The following is a 19321-nucleotide window of genomic DNA, read 5'->3' as shown; positions in this document are numbered from 1 at the left end:
CGCGCCAGCGTCTTGGCCCTTTGGGCCCCCTCTATGGCGGCGTTGCTCTCGGAGTGCTCCCCCTGCGGCTGCCCGGCTGCATGTTTCTTGGGGCCTCTGGGGTGGGATGAGGGGTACAGGCGAAAGCCGTTTGCCCGTTTGTGGGCCGATGACGGCGACGCTCTCGGCACCGTTTATCTTGGCGTCATCGACTACTCCTCATCCCGCTTCTCCGGCAAGCTTTTCAGGTGAAAAACTAGGCCACTTTGGTCGGGAGGTGTCGTCTTATCTTTAAAGCTTTGTCGGCCGGTTGATGCGTCATTCTTGGCTTGGTGACGGTGGTGGTGGTCATCGTTATGGTCGTCCTGCCCTTGCTTCATTGCACCATCATCAGTTTGGTTGTTCAGATCGTTACATTTTGGCGGATACTTTGCCGCCTTGTTGGTTGAGGTTTGCTTCGGGCAAATGCTTTGCCGCCTTTGGTCGTGCTCTCTGGGTGGATGTTTTGCCACCCCTGTTCGGGCGGATGCTTTGCCGCCATGATTGTGCTATCTAGGTGGATACTTTGCCACCTATACTCTGTTCGGCGGATGCTTTGCTGCTATGAGTTCTTGATGTTGTGACGGATTCTGGGCAACCATAGTGATGTTGTAGTATATTTTTGTAGGTTCAGCTGTAAGCTGCAGTGGGCTCTTTAGGTTTGTGGTTTGAGTGTGTTGTCCTCTCTCGTGTTGCTTGCTGGTTGTGGTTCTGGTGTGAGTTTTCGTTTGTATGTGTGTTTTTTTTAGTGTTTCTCTACTTTTAGTTCTTTGTGCTCTTGTATTGGTTAAACTTTGTTTGGTCGCATAAAAATTGTGTCGGTAACTATTTTTTTATTAATGAAAAACGTGCACACTATCGCGAAAAAGAAAATATGGTGGATCTCCCACCCTCTTCCACCCATAGAAGCGGTTGCCGAGGATCTAGAGGAACCGCAAAAACGGCGGCATCGCATCGCCACACCCGATCGCATCGCCGCCATCCCAATCCCTCTCGCTGTATCGCGTGAAAGCCGAATACGACTTCGCCTTTTGGTGGCTTCCTCACCGACACGGTCTCCCACCGCCCCGGTCGCGGCCTGCCCGCGAGGCCCAGCGGCGCCGCGTAGCCCGCAAAAGCAAAGGCGGCTCCCCTCGATCCACTCCGCGTAGCCCCGCATCCGGCATCTCCCCTCGATCCACTCCGCCTCCGCCGGCGCCACTCCGCTCCGCCTCCGAAGCCGCCGGCACCACTCCGTCTTCGTCTCCGCTCCGTCTCCGCCGACGCCGGCGCCACCCCCCACCAACCCACCGGAGCGTCCACTCCAGCGGCGACTCGAGCACCGGATCCGTCTCGATTTGTTGGTAAGGAATACTTACTCCCTCGCCTCGGTCACTTTTTCTACGGGAGATGGTGCGGGCACTCTCAGGGAGCATGACGATTCTTGATTTGTTCTGTTCCATTTTCTTCTTCCTCAGCGGCTCAGCGCGCGCAAGATCGATTGGTATATGTGTAGGAGGCGTACCCATGGCGTCTCCGTCCGCTCGTGTGCCATCGCAAAGAATGGTTCCAGGCCTCCTTGCTGCTTCCCCTAGCCCTACTACTCCTACCTTCGTTGCAGCACCCATCCCTTCCCTGGTCCCTGAACCCCATCGTCAAGAACAGGGAGGAATCTAGACAACAGGGAAGAAACGAAAGATCAGCTCTGAGTTTGGCAAGAGGGCAGAGGTGCTCCGACCTGCACATCAGGGCTCCTCCCCTGCTGCCACCATTCCCACAGCTGGACATCAGGCACAGCAACTTCCTATATCTTCTTAATCTCATATTCCTAACTATACTGACTTGTCCATGCATGTTCCTAAACAAATGTGCTTGATCACTGGCCGGAGATAACTAGCTCGCCCAACAATAATTATCTTACACAGAGCTTTTGGGAAATAAGGCTTGCATTCTTGACCTGAGGTGATCTTTCTGTCTTAATTGCTTTTCAGCAGACTACAAACTGTAATCTTTCCACTTAAAAGGTGTGCACCCTGAGAAATAAATCCAAGCAATGCACCATCCGAACTGAAAACTTTGTTAAATAACCATCTTGACTACATCTTTGTGACCAAGTTTCACATTGCAGTAAAAGATTTTATGCCAGTTAATTAGAGCTATTGAAGGTTTGAGCATGTATCAACTACCAGTTGGGTGGAAAACCTTTTTACATCATGCAGTGAATTGCTAGTAACTGCATATGCCTTCAAATAAATTGGATGTAGTGGACAGTTTTGATAGCAGTTAACTTGCATGCAGTTTACTTTTTCTTTAGTGAACAAGGAGTTGCCCAAACTTGTATTCCCACTGGGCTCATTTTCGCTTCCAGTTTGCTGATCATTGGTTTTCTCGATGTAGAGAGTCCTTTGGACCGCATTTCTTCAGATCACAAGAACAGGAGCCTTGAAAGAGCAGCCTAGTTGAAGATGGTATTTCATACTTTAGTGTCATCAGATTTGCACAATACAAAACTAGGAAAATCTTTACCTGCATATTTTGGTGCCCTAGATCTTTTACTTGCATTAATTTCTAACTATCTGATCCCATTATTAAGTACAACCACCTTTTCCTTTAATTCACTAATGATGTGTTCTTTTTTTGAGAATGCAGGTAGATGTTAGACTGCAATCGAAGAAGCTGCAGCAGCAGGATTGCTAAGCCACGTAGAAGAAAAAATGAGGAGAAAAAGTGACTCCAAGTACAGTGCTAATAGATTAGTGTGGTTCTGTAATGTATAACCCATTTTAGTCTTTTCAAGCACTTACCGATGTCATCATCGGACCCTGAAGCATAGTTGTAACACATATTTGGATTTCGATGTATGGTTGTTCAAAATCTGGAACATACAGTTGTTATAGGCTTGTTACACATTAGTTGCAAAATCTGGAAACGTCAGCTCTGCTAGCTTGCTAGTGTGGACGGTCAGCTCTGCTAGCTTTGCTAGTGCGGACAGTGTTCTCGCGGTGACGGCGGCATACGCGGGCTGCCGCAAAGCCCGCAAAAACTTGCGGCGCTATGCGGGCTGCCGCCGCTGCCCGCGTGAGAGTTCGCGGCGCGTGCGGACGTGGGGCGGGCAGCCGCCACCCGCCCCGCTTGCATCCATAGGCACGATCTCCCACCGCCACGATCTTGAACCGCTGTTTTCTCTCATCTGAAAAAGAAAATAGAGAGGAAAAAAATCCCGTAATTCGAAACGTTCTTTCCATAAAAATTTTCAAAGAACGTTATCTTCCTATCGAGAGATTTTGAAAATATTTCTATATACTAATAGAGTGTACGTGCCGTATGTACGTATTTTTAAAATAACCTTAATCAGTTGTCTATAATTTCATTCATACCCACGTCTTGGCCTTGTACAAATTAATTTATGTATTTATTTAGTACTGGACAATCAAAAGCACCTACAATCTTATACAACAATAAAATGGAAGAAGCACAATCAGTGTCTTCTTTGCTAGGTAAGATACCGAGCAAAAAAAAATATCGAAACCTGATAATGAATTTGAAAGCATCGGCAAGTGAGAATGGAAATCTGAAGCAATTTTGAGGATTAATGGTGGTCACCCCTTGGATGATGAGTGATTGATAATATTATGTGGATTTGATGTATCTCTTGGTTTGTGATGTGCAGACGTAGGATGCGACGGTTGACGACATGTGGTGAAGGTCAAGCGAAAGGTTCATGCCGATGGACCAAGGACGGTGAAGGGTGAACGCGAGTAGGCTTGGACTAAGACACCTGAGAAGTCCGAACGAAATCATGGACAATCCACGTAGTGCACGGAAGAGCAAGAGCGCATGGACGTGATGAAGACGGCGTTGGTCAAGTCAAGGAGGAAGGCGATGGCAAGTTCAAGTAGGCTCCCCCACGCGGTGGGAGCGCGAAAAATTTGAAGGCACCAACTTGGCGGAGGTCGGACACGCGTCGACATCGGAGATGGCAGGTTTGCCGGTGGGCTTAATAATCGGGGCGCATCCGGTGCGGCCGGATCGGTGATGGAGGGCACATGGCGTCATCTCAAAGCTTACGTTGAGACAAAGCGAAGTCGTGAAGGCAGCGTGTCCGTCTGGTGCTCTAGTAAAAAATTGGACGATTTTACCCCCGAGGGGTACGGTATTTGGGTAGAGTGCTTTATATAAGGGTATTTTAGTCATTTGCTGGATGCCTATATATATGAGTGGTGAGCTGTTGGGACAGCCACCTCTTTGCACTCACTTGGTGGAGGTCTTCTCATTTATCTTGTGAGAGTTTGGATAGGATTTGAGAGATTGTGTGGATCTTTGATTTGATCTTTTTGCCATCTTATCTTTATGTTTGCTCAAGAGTAGCTTGTAACCGGATCTCATGATGTAATGCAAAGATCAAATTCGTATTCTTTTGTTTTATCTTGAGCGTTTTTCTTTTTCTCCATTTTCAGGTGAATTTCGTGTGAATTTCCGTTCTTCGCATTTGGCCGTGATTTGAGCCAAATTTTTTGAGGGGATTTGTTGATATGAAGCACAGTACCTACATCAGCTGCTGCAATGTTTAACAAATAGCAGGGGTTTGAAAGTATTGCTCCATGAAATGAAAAACATAGTACTCTATAATTCATCTAGTTTCAGACTCAAACTTTCACTGCTAGAAAATTGCACACTAGTACCGGGCTCAGTCCCCCTTGGTGGCGTCGGCGGACCAGTCCCCCTTGGTGGCCGGCGGTGGCCCTCCGCCTCAGCGCCACCCGTGCGCCAGCGGTGGCCCTCGCGCCGCCCGCGCGCCGGGGAAGGCCTCCGCACCGCCAGCTGCCCCTCGCGCTGCCTCTTGGCCGGATCTAGGCCTCTTCGATAGTGAAAGAAGAGAGGGAAGAGAGATGAGGGTGGAGGGGAAGGAGCGGAAGAGGAGGAGATAATGGCGCTAGTGGGAGAGGAGATAAACGCTGTGCGGTCTGTCGGTGGGAGTCATGTTAGTACCGGGGTTGTTTCTCCGTCCGGTACTAATTTGAGAATTTATGTACCGGCTGGTGGCTCCAGCCGGTACTAAATTTCATCTATGCAATTTAGTACCGGTTGGAGCCATCAACCAGTACTAAATTGTCTTCTGGAAGTCATAGGACCTGTGTTTCATATTTTTAGCCGGTACTAAATGCTCCCTGAGGTATTGTTTTATACTACCGGTACTAAAATCATATATTAGTACTGGCTGAAAATACAACTAGTACAAACGCTAGGGACGAATGACTTTTTTTCTAGTAGTGTTTTAAACTGCCTAACTTTCACCTTGGCCTATTTAAGCTGGTTCAAATACTTTAGGATGGTTTTCCACATACCCTTTGTCAGGCCATGACATGGCCAGATTTAACAGATGTGGCACCCCTTAGGTAGTGTGTGGTATCGAATCCGTCCAAGCAAGAAAAAAAAAAAAGAAAAGAAAAAACGAACACTTGGGGTGCATCTAAGAGGCAATGGATCTATTCTCTTTTTCCACAGTTTTCCTTCCCAAAATTATGATTTGTGCACTTTCAGAGTGCAATGCTACTAATTGCTTGTTTAGGCAACCACACAAGACAAATGCAAAACCTGTCCATGACCGCTATTCTTGCGACCAGGGCCAGATTAAAGCTAAGACTCATCTATGGTAAGGAGTACAAACTTATGCTAAGGTCAAAGAAAAACAGAAGCAACGAACAGACAGTGTTGGGGTTTACAAACTTGAGTGTAGCAATCTTATAAGAATGTATTCCTCGGTCGATATGATTTCTATTAGATTAAATTACTTCAGATTTAAAGAGATGCACCATGCAAACAAGTTCAGGGATCTGTTGTTCAAATACCAACAGGTGAGATTCAGACTAGCAATTCTATCATAAATCAAGAAAGAGAATGGCACAGCCTGTTGAACGGATTTATATGACGTGAATCAATTATGTTTTCTGTTGTATGACTTAAAATATGATGCAAGTGTGACGTGAAGGAGATATTTGATGAGTTGATTCACGCCTGTAGCAAGCTCGATACATACTGAAATGGAAAATGGAAAAGGAATAAGCATCACACGCATGCTGATTCTCCCTGATTCGGATAAAAATAAAAATGATGACTATGCACTTAGGCAGTAATTGCGGCATTACCTGTACCTTTCAGACTCTATGTTGGATGTGTTACTGAAAATATTATCTTAATTCTCTTATGATTTATCATCCCGCAATCAGTGAAAAGGAATATTTTGATTACAGTAAAATTGAATCTCACCTACAAAATGTTGAGTTGGCCTGCTCATACGTCAATTATCAAACCAATAGAGGCTTAAGACATTTTGTTAATATGAAACTGACAAATAATCTAACCTGCAAAACATGAAAAGAAGCAGTGAATTACATCTGTTTCCAGTTATACTTAAACCAAATGCAGCAATACTGGTGTGTGATAGACTAAGGCAGATGAAAATGACTAAAATTCACTTGACATGGTTGAACATTTATACAAAAATCTTCTGATAAGTCCATTTAGATCTCACATGGGGCCACCACGTTTCCACAGCAGTTTGAAAGAAAGATGAAAAACAAGAAATGAGAAAAATGAAAACATACTTGGTCAGGCTGGAAGATGGACCATGAATTCACAACATGTATTAATCATGGAGACCACTGAAGTGTTTAAGTAAACCTGATAATCATCTGAAGTAACACGCACAGTTAATATGGGATAATCAAAGACCCTGATAGATGCTCGTAAATAACTTTGTGCGTCCTCATAGAGATATGAACAATTTGTTTTCCACTCTTACCGTGTGGGCGCCACTTAGAATAAAAAAAAGTACAACATTAAAATTCCATAAAATTGCAGTACTTTAAAGACATTGTTCTGATTCTTATGCTACATAATCTCTCATAATAAAAAGCCAGTCAAGTGTCTGGTTGCCACATTTTTTTTGCAGAAAATACAGTGCTTACTTTTGTTCATATTCATACAAATGAGGGGCAAAAACTAAGAGCACAAGAGAGCCCCTTGACAATGATCAGGAGTATGAAACTAGCCAAGCTATAACAGGTCTTGCTTCTCCTTTGCTTCTGTTGAGCTGCATATAGACTTCATCAGTGAAACCTTTTCTTGAAGCTACAAAACTTGGTCTCTAATTCTGAAAAAAATGATACATTTTCTCTGCATCCAGATATGCCAAGGTACTGTTCCATGAACAAAGGTTACCAAAATTCCATGCTTAGTTGGTGAAACTTCTGTACCATTCGTTTTCTGATAAGACATTCAGCAGGTGCAAACACTGAGGTCACGTATTAGTACCAACCACTCAATAAAAACAAAAGATTCCTATTCTTCAGGCGTAGTTCATGTCCAAGCACTGAGTCATTAACAGAATATCTTTGAGGAGATAGTGAGATTAGGAGCAGCCGATATAAAATGCACAGTAAATAGTGCTCGCATTGATGCTGCCAAAATCCTTGCTCGCATTCATGTCCAAGCACTGAGTCATTAACAGAATTCTTTAATACAAGTGATGGGAGTTATTATTAATATGCAAACAATCCAACAGATAACTTTAAAACCTTAAAAAATGTCAATATAACTCATGGGTGTTTGCATGGTCTCCCTTGTTAAAAAGCCTTTCCAAGATTATAAAATACAGGCAAGACAAAATCCTTGCAAAACATAGTATGACGATTGTTTTTCCCACCAAATTTTGGCAGAACCATTCAACAACCCACAAGTCGCCCAAGATGCAACAGTCTTTCTTTATTGTTTATTTTCCCGAACATGCAGAAGAGCTGCATGTCATTCCATTAAGAATTTGAGGTATTTCTGTTAGACATTCCAAAATTCTACAGGCAAAAGATTCGACAACAATCTGGTGGTTAAGTGTCTTTGGTGTTAACAAATTTGGTATGGTCACTTGGAGTTGTAAGCAAAGAACCCCTGACTGTGGGCAAAATTATTGCTAAAAATGGTAAGTTTGGAACAAAGAACCCTTGAGTTTCCATTCAACTAAATTTCCCTTGAATAATAAGGAACCATAAAGGGGAATAACACAAGACAAACAATTAGCAGTACAATGTGAGATAGGTCCTCCGAAGAACAAGAAATATAAGCTTGAAAGGAAGATGGTGAAATTTATCGAGGAATTTCTGTTAGTTGAAATGTTGTTATTTGAGCACATAAATTATGCATACATATAATATTGATGCAACATAGGTAACATTGGAGCATAAAGAACAAAATCAGAAGTCTAATTTGTGGCACATGAAGAATATATGTCAGTTGAACAAACTATATTGAGTCAAATAAATCACAATTCTAATTTTCTTAGTCCATAACAACAATGGAGTACAATTGTACAACGACTAAGTTAAGTCAAACTGCAATTCTGCAAAAGCCAGGAATGATAAACTAGCTAGCATTCTAGAGGACAAACATATCACATTTTTGTTTTGCTGTGAGAACTCATAAGGGTGAACAGGTGCAAACAGTATGATATTGTGAGTCCAGGTTGATGCAATCAGGGCGTATACCTGCTGAATCATCGCAGAGCATCCCTTGCATGATCTTCACTGATTGTTCAACTGGATTCAATCATCTGTTGTTTCACTCTTTTCTTCATCTAAATGCACTCGAGATCGAGTGCAGTTACAGCACATTCACTCAGAGAGTTCAAATTTATCTCCTCCCACCACACTTCCCTCATCCTGCTTGCCAAAAGCTTCATGTCTTTTTCTTCTCCTCGTCCTTGGTGGCAACGCTGCCCTCAATAAGATGGAGTACTCTTCCCTGATAGCAGCAAGCGGATGCGCATGCTTCTCAAGCAGCTGGCATCCACCACCGTAAGCTTCCCTGAGAACAACCGTCTGTGTCCCAAGCACCCTGGAGAGGTAAAAAATGCCAGGGTGGCGCTCAAACACCTTGGTGAACTTCTGCGGCATGCCGAGCAACTTCCTCATGTTGCTCACATTCTGGTGCTCTGTCCTCTTCGCCACAGTGAGGTGCAGCAGCTCATGGAACACTCCCACATTCCGCTTCTCAGACACATATGTGCGGCGATCAAGGCCCGACGCATCGGCATACGGGCTGGTGTACGGCAGCGCCTGCCACTCCCGCAGCCAGTCCAAGCACTTGCTTCTCAGGCCAAACCCCCTTGTGAAGCTCACCAGGAAGGGGAGGCAGGTGGTGTCGCCCCCGTCAGCACTCTTCTCAAGCTCGGAGACGGCGAGAAGATCGTCCCAGGAGAGGAGGCGCAGCCAGACGCGCTCGTCGCCCTCCGGCTGCTCAAGGGCGAAGTGCTGGGGGCAGCGGCGGAGGATGGAGACCTGGTAATCGCTGGGCAGGCCGAGGTCCCAGCGGAGGAGGTCGATGGTGTGGAGCGGGAGTGAGCGGGGAAGGGTGAGCATGAGGAGGCGCCGGAGTCGGGCGACGAGGTCGTGCTCGATGGCGCAGAGGCATTCCACCTCTCGCTGCCGCAGGTCGAGCGCCGCGCGCGTCAGCGACACGCCGCCGCGCGACAGCGCGAACCGGGTGTGGTACCTGCCGAGGAACTCGAGCGCGGAGTACGCGGAGCCACAAAGCCTCTGAACGGACCTCTCGGCGAGGAGGTCGGAGCGCGAGACCCGGTGGCCGGGCCGGCTGAACACGAGGTCGAGCAGGTGGTGGGCGGTGCGGAGGTTGCGCTCCCGCGACACCGCGGCGTCGAGCGCCCGATCCTTGACCCACTTCAGCTTCACGTTCACAAGCGTCGCGCGCTGCTCCGCCGCGAACAGCGGCGTCCCCCACGGCGACGCGTCCCACCACCCCCTCCTCCCCGTCGCCGCCCGCAGGCAGCGCCACGCCATGGTAGTGGTTCGCCTCGCAGATTCTCTCGCCGCCCAAGTGCTTGCTCGTTTAATTGGGCCCAATGTAATGAAGAGATGGGCCGGCCGTGAGAGGAGGCCCGCCTGGTGATTTGGGGTTAGGCTAAGATTCCGAAGGGATAAAGCGTGGCCGTTTTCGCAGACGCCGAGAGAGTCGTCGCGAGGATATGGCGGACGGGACGCAGGGGGCGAGTTCGGCCGTGGCGTTGAAGGCCTCGCCATCGGCGGCGGCGATGGCGCGGGGACTGCGCGGAGGTAGCAACCCTCTGGAGGAGTGGAGCGCGCGCGTGAAGGCTATTGAGGCCAGGTTCCGCGGGTGGATGGCGAAGCAGCCTATCCACATCGAGGCCGCGGCTACCACGGCCGTGGGGGCGCTGCAGGGCGGGGCGCTGGGCATGCTCATGGGCTCGCTCACTGCAGACGGAGGGTCGCCGTTCCCCATGCCGCAGACGCCCCCCAACGCCAATCCGGAGGCCATGGCGTCGTTGAAGCAGGCCCAGGTTGTCAGCCAATCCCGTCTTGGTGATTTACGAAATTTTATGTAAAATTTGACCGTTTGATCCTGGAATTGCACTTGCAGACATATTAATCTACTCCATATAGAGCGGTTGTGCGCAGAAAGAAGCAATTTACCATTAGTTTCGCCTACCTGTTCCGTGTTTTGACCATAATCGTAACATGAATGCCATTATTGAGTACAGTGACTCATATAGAGTTTGAGTCTATATCTGCAATTTACTATGTTTCAAATATATGGTTAGGGGTAGTGGGTAATGATTGGTGAGTCTGGGTCTCTGGGAGGCTTATTAGTTGTTGTTGAATGGAGTGAAATGGTTATGAAAAAAAAAATACAATTGAATACGAGCTGCAGGGAAGTTCCTGATACTTTATGAGTCATCCATTGTTTGTGTTCAGCAACTACTACCAAATCAAAGTAGAGGAAATGCTAACTTTTATGCCTTATATGATCATGAAGCTAGTTTGCCCAAGTGTTTTCTAGCTCATTACATGGTAATACTGTTGGCTGCGAATGAAGCCCATGTTTATTTCTTCTGATAATTTTCATCAAGATTAACATGGTACTGATTTATATAGGCTTTAGCTGGTGGACCTTTGGTGCAAGCCCGAAATTTTGCAGTCATGACTGGCGCAAATGCAGGCATATCTTGTGTGATGAGAAGGATACGAGGGCAAGAGGACATCCAGGGCAGGTGATCATAATTTCATTTTATTTTCTATACACTTCAACAAATTTTAATTTTAGTACTCAATGCAATGTTTAATTTAATCTCACTGATTTTAAGATGCGAAAACAATCATTTTGGCCACAAAAAGTGGTTTGCAGTTTAACACCTTCATATCTGAATGAAAGCCGGTAATTTTGACATTTCTTTAGCCTATTGTTGTTGGGTGAAAAAATGATATTTCAATGGAAACCTAGCTAATAAGTTGCTTTGAGAAAGCAATCTAGTTAAGAATTAAATTTTCGCTCCTTTGTGTTTGACAATATCTTGTCTGTATAGCATGGTAGCTGCTTTTGGTTCGGGCGCTCTTTTCTCCATAGTGAGCGGAATGGGAACTCCTAATCCAGTTGCAAATGCAATTACAACTGGAGCTGCTTTTGCAGTATTTCAAGGTGGCTTTTTCATGGTAAGTACAATTAATATGATTGGGATCTGCTTTACTGGCAACCCTTGGTCTCACTAGATTTTATGTATAATGTGTTGCCAATTTTCTTGTCAAGTCTGCTTTAAGAGACTGAGGTTGAGACAGGACTATTGTGGTCTGTGTATATTGAGGTTGTAAATATATTTTTTATTATATTGAGGACATCAGCCAATTCGAGTTTTTCCTTGCTTACAGTGCATTCTAGTTAATTAGAAAAATTACCTCAATGAATTTTACTTTGTGTTCTAATATGTGTGTTAGTATGTCTTGCATGAAAATGCGAAGCTTATCTGGTAAGTCTTGTCTTGCTTCTATTGTCTTTGCAATGAAATATATCTACTACATGGAAATGGAACATAGGTGACTAGTCACCTGTGCAAACTAGCCCTTGAATTCCTAGAAAACAAATTGGAAACAATTCCTCTCTTATGAATAACAGAACTCCGCTCATTTTGGGCAGAATCCCATCAAACACGCGCGATTACAATGACTCGAAACTGACCAAGCACCCAAAATGATAATAGAGTTGAGACCTTTTTGTACCTGACCATCCACTCTATCTGATGCTCCTACCCACCAATCATCGAAGGAATTGTCCTCAGGCTTTGGAGAAAGCCCTGTGGGCTGACCTTCCGTAGGATGCTGTGAACAAGCTGAGGAAATGATTGATCATTTGCTCGTCTCTTGTGTCTTCATTCGGCAAATGATGAATCAGTTATGGTTTAGTTGAATACTAGGGGTCCTTCTGCTGAATTTTCTTTGCTTGCATAATGATTTGTTTTTTAAAAAACTAATATATGTTTTTGATAGTGTTATATTTTGATTCTGGTGAAATTACTAGTCTAATGATGTTGCAAAGGGCACCGACCATTTGCTAATTCATATTGTTATGTTATATAGTAACTCTTCATTTGGCTGCATTGGATATAGATTGGGCAGAAATTCTCCAAGCCACCGAGTGAAGACACATACTACTCTCGGACAAGAAGCATGCTGCACCAACTGGGCCTTGAAAAGTATGAGAAGAATTTCAAGAAGGGACTCCTCAATGATCAAACATTGCCTCTCCTCACTGACAGGTACATGTAGTTCTTCTGATTGAGTATTATGGAACATTAAGGATTGGAAACATTTGTAGTTTACGTATTGATACTCTCCTCTGTCACTTTAGTGCTCTAAGAGATGTGAAGATCCCCCCTGGACCCAGATTACTCATTCTCGATCAAATTAAAAGGTTTGTGATTACTGCACTAGCACTTCACGGTTTCCATCTCTTATTTTTCCTTGACCTGATCTCTTTATGTGTGAATTTGTTAGGGACCCTGAGCTGGTACGAACGAAGTAAAGTTGCAATTGTCAACTACTGGTTCTGAGTTGCATAGGGTTTGAAAGTGATGCCATCTCTGTTTTCATAATAAACTTTCTAGGCGTGCGTATTTAGTAAGCAAGAATTTAGCTATGTTTTTTGTAGTTATTTGTTTTGTGTTTTGTCAATCAGTTTACGCCAATCCTATTGAATTTTGAATAACAGATATTTACATGGCATCCTATTGAAATTTAAACTGGTGTTGCATACAGTGATCAAACCTTGGGGAAAACAAGGTGTGCCGTGTGCTCGATGAAACCTGCAACTCGGGGTTGTGCATCAGTTCGGCTAATTTAGTGTTGTTGCTGTCTATGTTTGTGTATGTTTGAGGGAAGCGAAGAGGACATCTATATTGCCTTTTTAGAGGCTGAGAGGATGTGCTGGGGGCCATGGGGCGTGCTTGTGAAATGGACCGCGAGGCGGTAGATAAGAGATGCACAGCAGCTGAGTGCTGTACATGTGTCAATGTGTCAACCAGAGAGGTGGACACAGTGAACATCACAAATCACAATATTGGAGTTGAGCAAGAATCGTTGGTGTGACTAGTGTGGTTTTGGGGGAGGAGGCCGAGGTAGAAGATAAGTGCTGGTATCAACGTCAAAGGTGAGGTCGATGCCAACTGTGCTGTTCAGAGTTGAGCTACAGCAAGTATTTGCTAGTTTGGGGAGCTAGAGTCACCTTGCAATTCCAATGTCAAAGCTCAGTAGCCAGGAGCGGAAATAACAGTCATGAACAAATAACTTGGGGGCAACATAGACAATTTCAGAATGATATATATTTGCTAAATTGAACGGTACTCTTTCAGCAATATACAGTTGGATAAATCTTTGAATATGAATAGCTGCCCTATCTTGTTGATATGTATCTTGGAATACTCTGCCTACGTATCAAAGAATTATCAATCTCTTGACGCTTGAAAGAATAAAAAATTAGATCTCTACCCTACTACTATACTGGAAATCTGGAATCACAACTTCAGGATCTCCGGCGCATAGCTTTTCACAATACCCGTGTTGGGTCAGTGAACTGGACGATCTGTTGGTCCAGATGACTCATGCACGGCTTCCCCTCGGCATTGATGTCCATCAGAATCGTGTCGCCAGGCTTGAACTCGCCGAACAGAATCGCTTCGCTGATGACATCCTCAATCATGTGGGTGACAGCCCTCCGCAGCGGCCGTGCCCCATAGCTCTTGTCGTACCCTTCTTGGCAAATCAAACCCTTCATTGCATCAGAAACCTCCAAGCCTATCCCAAGGGACAAAAGCCTGCCCTTCACTTCCTTCAGGATGATATCAAGAATGGCCAGCATCTGCAAATATATGTCAAGGAGAAGGATTACCACTAGCTTCTCATGTGTTGTATGTTACAAGCATCAACTACGAATTTAATCTAATCTATAAGTGGTTGATATCATCAAAAGAAGGTTTGCAAATTCTCAGTAAACTTCCTCGGAGCAAAACGTAAAAGAAACAGACCTGAGTCTTCTCCAGAGGACGGAACACAACCATCTCATCGATTCTGTTGAGCAACTCTGGTCGGAAAAATGCCTTCAGCTCTTCCATTACTAGGGATTTCATTGCGACATACGAGCTGGACTCAGTATCTTCCTTCAAGAAACCTATGCTCCGTCTTCCCTTTGAAATTGATGTAGAACCAACATTTGAAGTCATCACAATCAATGTATTCTTGAAGGAAACCCTGCGGCCCTGCAGCACACACAAAGTTCCATTGTAAATAAAAACATAATAAGATCTTTAAGATCTCAGAAACTACTTAAATCAGATCTTTGGAATACGCAAGCATTAATGTAATTTAGCATCTAGATTAGTGTGCTGCCTTCGATATCTTATTACATGGAGAGGCTTAGGATTATTTAAGTTCCTTCCTAAACATATGTGACAGCGAGTCTAGCACCTTGATTTATAAATTGCTTTGATATTTAATTTCAACAAGCATATCTCAAATGAGATCTTGAAGGGCTTCTACTTTAAATAAACTGTGATAAAAGTATAAAATTCTGGCGATTTTATTATCAGGTTAAGGGAACAGGATTAATTTCATTTAGTTCAGTAATTGTACTGTTCAGAATCAATTGTTGCATGTAACAGGATTCACTGATGTATACCTGTGAGTCTGTCAAATGACCATCCTCAAAGATTTGGAGAAGGATGTTGAAAATATCAGGATGAGCTTTCTCTATCTCATCCAGCAATACCACAGTAAATGGTTTCCTCCTGACTGCTTCTGTCAAAGTACCAATTTCACCATAGCCAATGTACCCTGGAGGAGAGCCTATGAGCTTGCTCACAGTGTGCCTCTCCATATACTCGCTCATGTCTAATCTAAGCATAGCAGATTCCTATGGAAAAACAAAGCAAACATCCTCTCAGGCCACATTCTATCAATCAGACAAAACATTGTGGAAATAATAACATGATGATCAGAATATGATTGACTTACCGATCCAAAATAACTTGCTGCTAGAGCCTTGGTAAGCTCCGTTTTACCAACTCCTGTTGGGCCACAGAAAAGCAGGGTAGCGATAGGTCTGTCAGGGTCATTAAGGCCAACACGCGATCTCTTCACTGCACGAGATATGGCCACAACTGCATCATCTTGGCCAATGACCCGTTTCCTGAGCTCATCATCTAGTCCTACTAGAAGCTTTTTATCATCAGCTGTCAACTGCTGCACTGGTATCCCTGACCATAATGAGGCAACTCTTGCAATTTCCTCTCTCCCAACTACAATTGGTCTGCATTTCAGAATGTTCCTCAGTTAGCAGATATGTAGGAAACAGAGAATACCCTTTATGACATGTTGACGGTCAAAACTTACTCATCAGCTGAGAGTGATGAGGTCGATGTTGACCCGCTATTGTCTTCATATGGTACTTCAACGTCAGAACTGCCACTCTCCTGATTATTCGCATTTGCAGAATATTTTGCCTTGTTAGATAACACCTGAGTAATGAAGGGCAATAATATATTAGTATTTTTCTCGCTAGATGGACCAAAAGTTCAATCACATAAGCAGTAAAATGTTTCATTACCACTTCATGCATGGCCTGTGCAGCTCTTATCTCTTGCCAGTATTCATCTGGTGACTTCAAGAGAATTGAAGACTGCCCTTCCTTCTTCCTGTTAAATGACTCCATCCGAGCTCTACTTCCAGCCTCGTCAATTAGATCAATAGCCTTATCAGGAAGCTGTCTGTCAGGGATATATCTTGCTGACAGATGAACGGCTGCATTGATGGCTTCTAATGTGAATTTGCATTTATGGTAAGTTTCGTAGTTCTCACGAAGACCAAGCAATATCTTCACAGCAACTTCCTGCGATATGTTTAAAAAAATGGTTAAGAGACAAATTTACCAGTAAAACTACCTGACTTTCATAAGAAATAACCGCGATACCTGACTAGGCTCAGCTACTAATACTGGCTGGAAGCGACGCGCCAAAGCCTTATCCTTTTCAAAATGCATCCGGTGTTCATCTAGAGTTGTTGCTGCAATGCACTAGAAATACAAACAAATATCGTGCATGAGATAGGAAATGTTATTAAGGTATCATCTTTTCTACATATAACAGTAGTAACTAAGTAAGAAATCAGATGAATCTAATACCTGCAGTTCACCTCTAGCAAGCGCAGGCTTCAGCAAGTTGCCAGTGTCAAGGCCAGAACCCTTACCCTTACCAACAGTTCCAGTTCCAATAAGATTGTGAACCTCATCAATAAAAAGAATAACATCGCCTGCATAATTTTTTATGATTTTTAATTCATGACCATATGCAGAAGCTTAACATCTAGAAACATTTCTAGATACAGCTTCAATCTGATAACCTTTCAGATTGCATTACTAACTAACCTGCTTCCCGGACTTCCCGAATTATACTAGTAACCCTAGACTCCAATTCACCCCTCTCTTTTGCGCCAGCAATAAGTAGACCAACATCCAGTGACAATATACGCTTTGCCTGCAAACAATTTAAAGAAGAATATCACTTATCTGAAAGTTGGATTGCAAATGCATAACTTTATACAGATCAATGGCAAGTCAAGCTTACCACAAGATAAATGGGGACATCGCCATTTGCAATTCGAAGAGCAAGTCCCTCAGCAATTGCAGTTTTGCCAACTCCTGCCTCACCCAAGAGAATAGGATTGTTCTTCGTCCGTCGGCATATTATTTGAACCACTCTCTCAATCTCCTCTTCACGACCAATAATAGGATCGATGAAACCTCCACTAGCTTGTGTGGTCAAATCCAAACAAAACTGGTCTAGTGCACCCTTCTCTGAAAAAGATAAGCAATGCAAGTGTGTAATGAGATTACTATTACTAACTAAGCCTAGAGTAGAGAAAACATGAGTGTAAGCTCTGATGAAACTGCTGGCTCCGGACCTTTCTTTTTAGTCAAGGATTGGGAGAAAGCAGATCTTCCAGCTGCAGCAGGAGCCTTCTCTGGGACTTTGAAAGATGGTGCTCCGGCAGGGTCTCTTCCATCTTTCGCAAGCTCTGCTTGAAGACGGTCGACCGCAACTGATGATAGCTGACTTGGATCCGCTCCCAAGCTACAACAACCAACATATTTATCAATGACAGCACAAATGATGAAAGGGCTAGAAGATAGCTTATTTTGTTCTGTCCCTTTTCAGTGAGTACCAATTTCTTGTCAACATCTATCATCTATCGGTATGTTCAGTTTCTACCATGGTTAATGGTTTCTGGACAAGTTAACCTCTTGGGCTAGAAATGGAACAACACTCATGAATTAGACAATGTCATTTTCTGGGGGAGCAAATGGCTATGTCAAACTGCAAGACTAGTGTACTAGATGTCAAATGATGGTCTTCTTCTGAGCTACAGTCAGACAGAACATGAGTGGTCCTTGTGCTTGTAAGAGGACAAGCACCAAACGACATGGTGTAAGCTGCTAAGCAAATGGCTACGCTATGCTATAGGTGATTTTCTGATGAGCATGTAGATGGCATCCATCACAGTGGATCTGGCGGTGAATTGTAACTGAGAAACAAATAACGCGCTTCAGACGAACAGAATGGATGAGGATACAATAGCTACGTACCTCCTGAGGAGGTTGTTTGTGGTTGGATCGTCGAGGGTGAAGAGCGCGATGGCGAGATGCTCCGGCGAGATGAAGCTGGATCCCATGTTCTTGGAGAGCACGACGGCGACCTCGAAGACCTGCTTGGCGGTCGCGGAGAAGGGCACGTCGGTATCGAGCCCCGATCCGGCCTGGGGCGCCGCCGGCGCGTCGGCGTCCTTGGAGCCGATGCCGCGGCACGCCTCCCTCGCGCGCTCGATGCTGATCCCCGACGAGAGGTAGCCGCCGGAGGAGCGGTCCTCGGCGACGAGGCCGAGGAACAGGTGGCGCGGCGCCACCGCGGGCTCCCCGAGCCCCCGGGCCTCCCGCTGCGACAGCACGACCGCCTTGACGGCCCGCTCCGTGAACCGCTCGAACAGCGCCCTGACGACGCCCCTCCGCGCCCGCCGCGGCCCCGGCCCCGCCGCCGCCGCCGCCTGGCGCGGGCGCGGGAGCGGGAGCGGGTGCGCCAGCACCACCGCCCTCGCCCCGAACCCCGCCGCGCCCCACCGCGGCGGCGCGGCGGCGGCGAGCCTCCGGGCGCCCCCGCGGGCCGCGCCCGCGAGGACCGACGACGAGGTGGAGCAGCAGCACACCTCCATCGCTGGGCGGCTACCGGCGGATAAGAATCCGAGCAACTATCTTTAGCCGCGGCTCAATACCTCGGCCTCTGACCCTCCTCCTCCCGCTGGGCTCGGCCAACGAATGAAATGCTTCCGCTACGTGTCGCGCGGCGCGCGATCCTCCTACCTGGCTCGCCGCTAGGTATCTGTATCTCTACCCGCACTGGGAGAATCGGAGGCGTGGCCCGGCGAGCGAATGGTGAGTTGGTGAGGAGGCGGAGGAGGGGCGGCCCCGTATAAAAATACCCGCGCGGCGCGGGCGGGGGCGGAAGGAGGAAGGAAGCACGCAAGGGAGGAGGAGCGCGAGTCGGGAATGGCAGTTCGCCTCCCCGCGCGCGCTCGCGTGGGGCGATAGCGAGCGGTGGTTTTGGTTTCATCTGCCGCCGCCCGCCGGGGCGGGCTGGCCTCCGTTTCTACCGCGCGCCGGCCGCCCGGGGCGGCTTCCGCGGCCGCACGCCACCACCCAACCCCGGCGCCCGCGCGGTCAAACGAGGGGCTCGGCAAGCCTGCCCGGCCGTCCGACGGGCGACGGCGACCGGCGCCATTGATCGCGGCCGTCGGGTGCGCCATTGTGATCGTCGGCAAGTACAACCGTTTCCATTTGATTTTGGCCACTGTTTCGGCCGTTTCCGCGCGGGGCTGTTCGGGGTGCCGTGGTGCGCGCGGCCACCCCAGTCCCAGTACCCCACCTCACC

General features: G+C 46.2%; 3 protein-coding genes and 1 long non-coding RNA gene across 4 annotated transcripts; 2 read left to right on the top strand and 2 right to left on the bottom strand.

Moving 5' to 3' along the window:
- Positions 1-1027: 1027 nt before the first annotated feature.
- On the top strand, positions 1028-2918 carry LOC120654091. The gene is made up of 4 exons (XR_005666983.1): positions 1028-1361; positions 1476-1959; positions 2395-2465; positions 2647-2918. It is a non-coding gene; the product is annotated as an uncharacterized LOC120654091 (long non-coding RNA).
- A 5742-nt stretch (positions 2919-8660) lies between these two features.
- On the bottom strand, positions 8661-9845 carry LOC120653539 (protein WHAT'S THIS FACTOR 9, mitochondrial-like). The gene has a single exon (XM_039931262.1). It carries the CDS (start codon positions 9843-9845, stop codon positions 8661-8663), a length of 1185 nt encoding a protein of 394 aa, XP_039787196.1.
- A 133-nt stretch (positions 9846-9978) lies between these two features.
- LOC120655909 (chloroplastic import inner membrane translocase subunit HP30-2-like) lies at positions 9979-13150 on the top strand. Its single transcript, XM_039933891.1, has 6 exons — positions 9979-10363; positions 10959-11074; positions 11387-11513; positions 12462-12610; positions 12703-12765; positions 12849-13150. The coding sequence occupies exons 1-6, from the start codon at positions 10031-10033 to the stop codon at positions 12874-12876; spliced, it is 816 nt and encodes a 271-aa protein (XP_039789825.1). The 5' UTR covers positions 9979-10030; the 3' UTR covers positions 12877-13150.
- A 524-nt stretch (positions 13151-13674) lies between these two features.
- LOC120655908 (chaperone protein ClpD1, chloroplastic-like) lies at positions 13675-18605 on the bottom strand. Its single transcript, XM_039933890.1, has 12 exons — positions 17986-18605; positions 17304-17473; positions 16967-17196; positions 16768-16876; positions 16525-16652; positions 16315-16416; positions 15952-16233; positions 15738-15862; positions 15360-15654; positions 15025-15258; positions 14375-14605; positions 13675-14208 (listed from the first exon to the last, which is right to left on the bottom strand). The coding sequence occupies exons 1-12, from the start codon at positions 18603-18605 to the stop codon at positions 13897-13899; spliced, it is 2838 nt and encodes a 945-aa protein (XP_039789824.1). The 3' UTR covers positions 13675-13896.
- Positions 18606-19321: the final 716 nt, after the last annotated feature.

Source organism: Panicum virgatum, chromosome 1N, assembly GCF_016808335.1.
Source record: "Panicum virgatum strain AP13 chromosome 1N, P.virgatum_v5, whole genome shotgun sequence".
NCBI classification, from domain to species: Eukaryota; Viridiplantae; Streptophyta; class Magnoliopsida; order Poales; family Poaceae; genus Panicum; species Panicum virgatum.
Note: the sequence above shows the minus strand (reverse complement) of the source record. Positions and strands in the feature narration are given on the sequence as shown.

What these genes read in the sequence shown, in the direction of transcription:
- LOC120653539 (XM_039931262.1), bottom strand. Translation starts at nt 9,845, where the DNA reads ATGGCGTGGCGCTGCCTGCGGGCGGCGACGGGGAGGAGGGGGTGGTGG.
- LOC120655909 (XM_039933891.1), top strand. Translation starts at nt 10,031, where the DNA reads ATGGCGGACGGGACGCAGGGGGCGAGTTCGGCCGTGGCGTTGAAGGCC. An exon ending in CGTCGTTGAAGCAGGCCCAG is followed by an intron (nt 10,364 to 10,958) that starts GTTGTCAGCCAA and finishes TGATTTATATAG; the next exon opens with GCTTTAGCTGGTGGACCTTT. An exon ending in TTCAAGGTGGCTTTTTCATG is followed by an intron (nt 11,514 to 12,461) that starts GTAAGTACAATT and finishes CATTGGATATAG; the next exon opens with ATTGGGCAGAAATTCTCCAA.
- LOC120655908 (XM_039933890.1), bottom strand. Translation starts at nt 18,605, where the DNA reads ATGGAGGTGTGCTGCTGCTCCACCTCGTCGTCGGTCCTCGCGGGCGCG. An exon ending in ATCCTTGACTAAAAAGAAAG is followed by an intron (nt 17,197 to 17,303) that starts GTCCGGAGCCAG and finishes TATCTTTTTCAG; the next exon opens with AGAAGGGTGCACTAGACCAG. An exon ending in TAGTAGCTGAGCCTAGTCAG is followed by an intron (nt 16,234 to 16,314) that starts GTATCGCGGTTA and finishes AACATATCGCAG; the next exon opens with GAAGTTGCTGTGAAGATATT.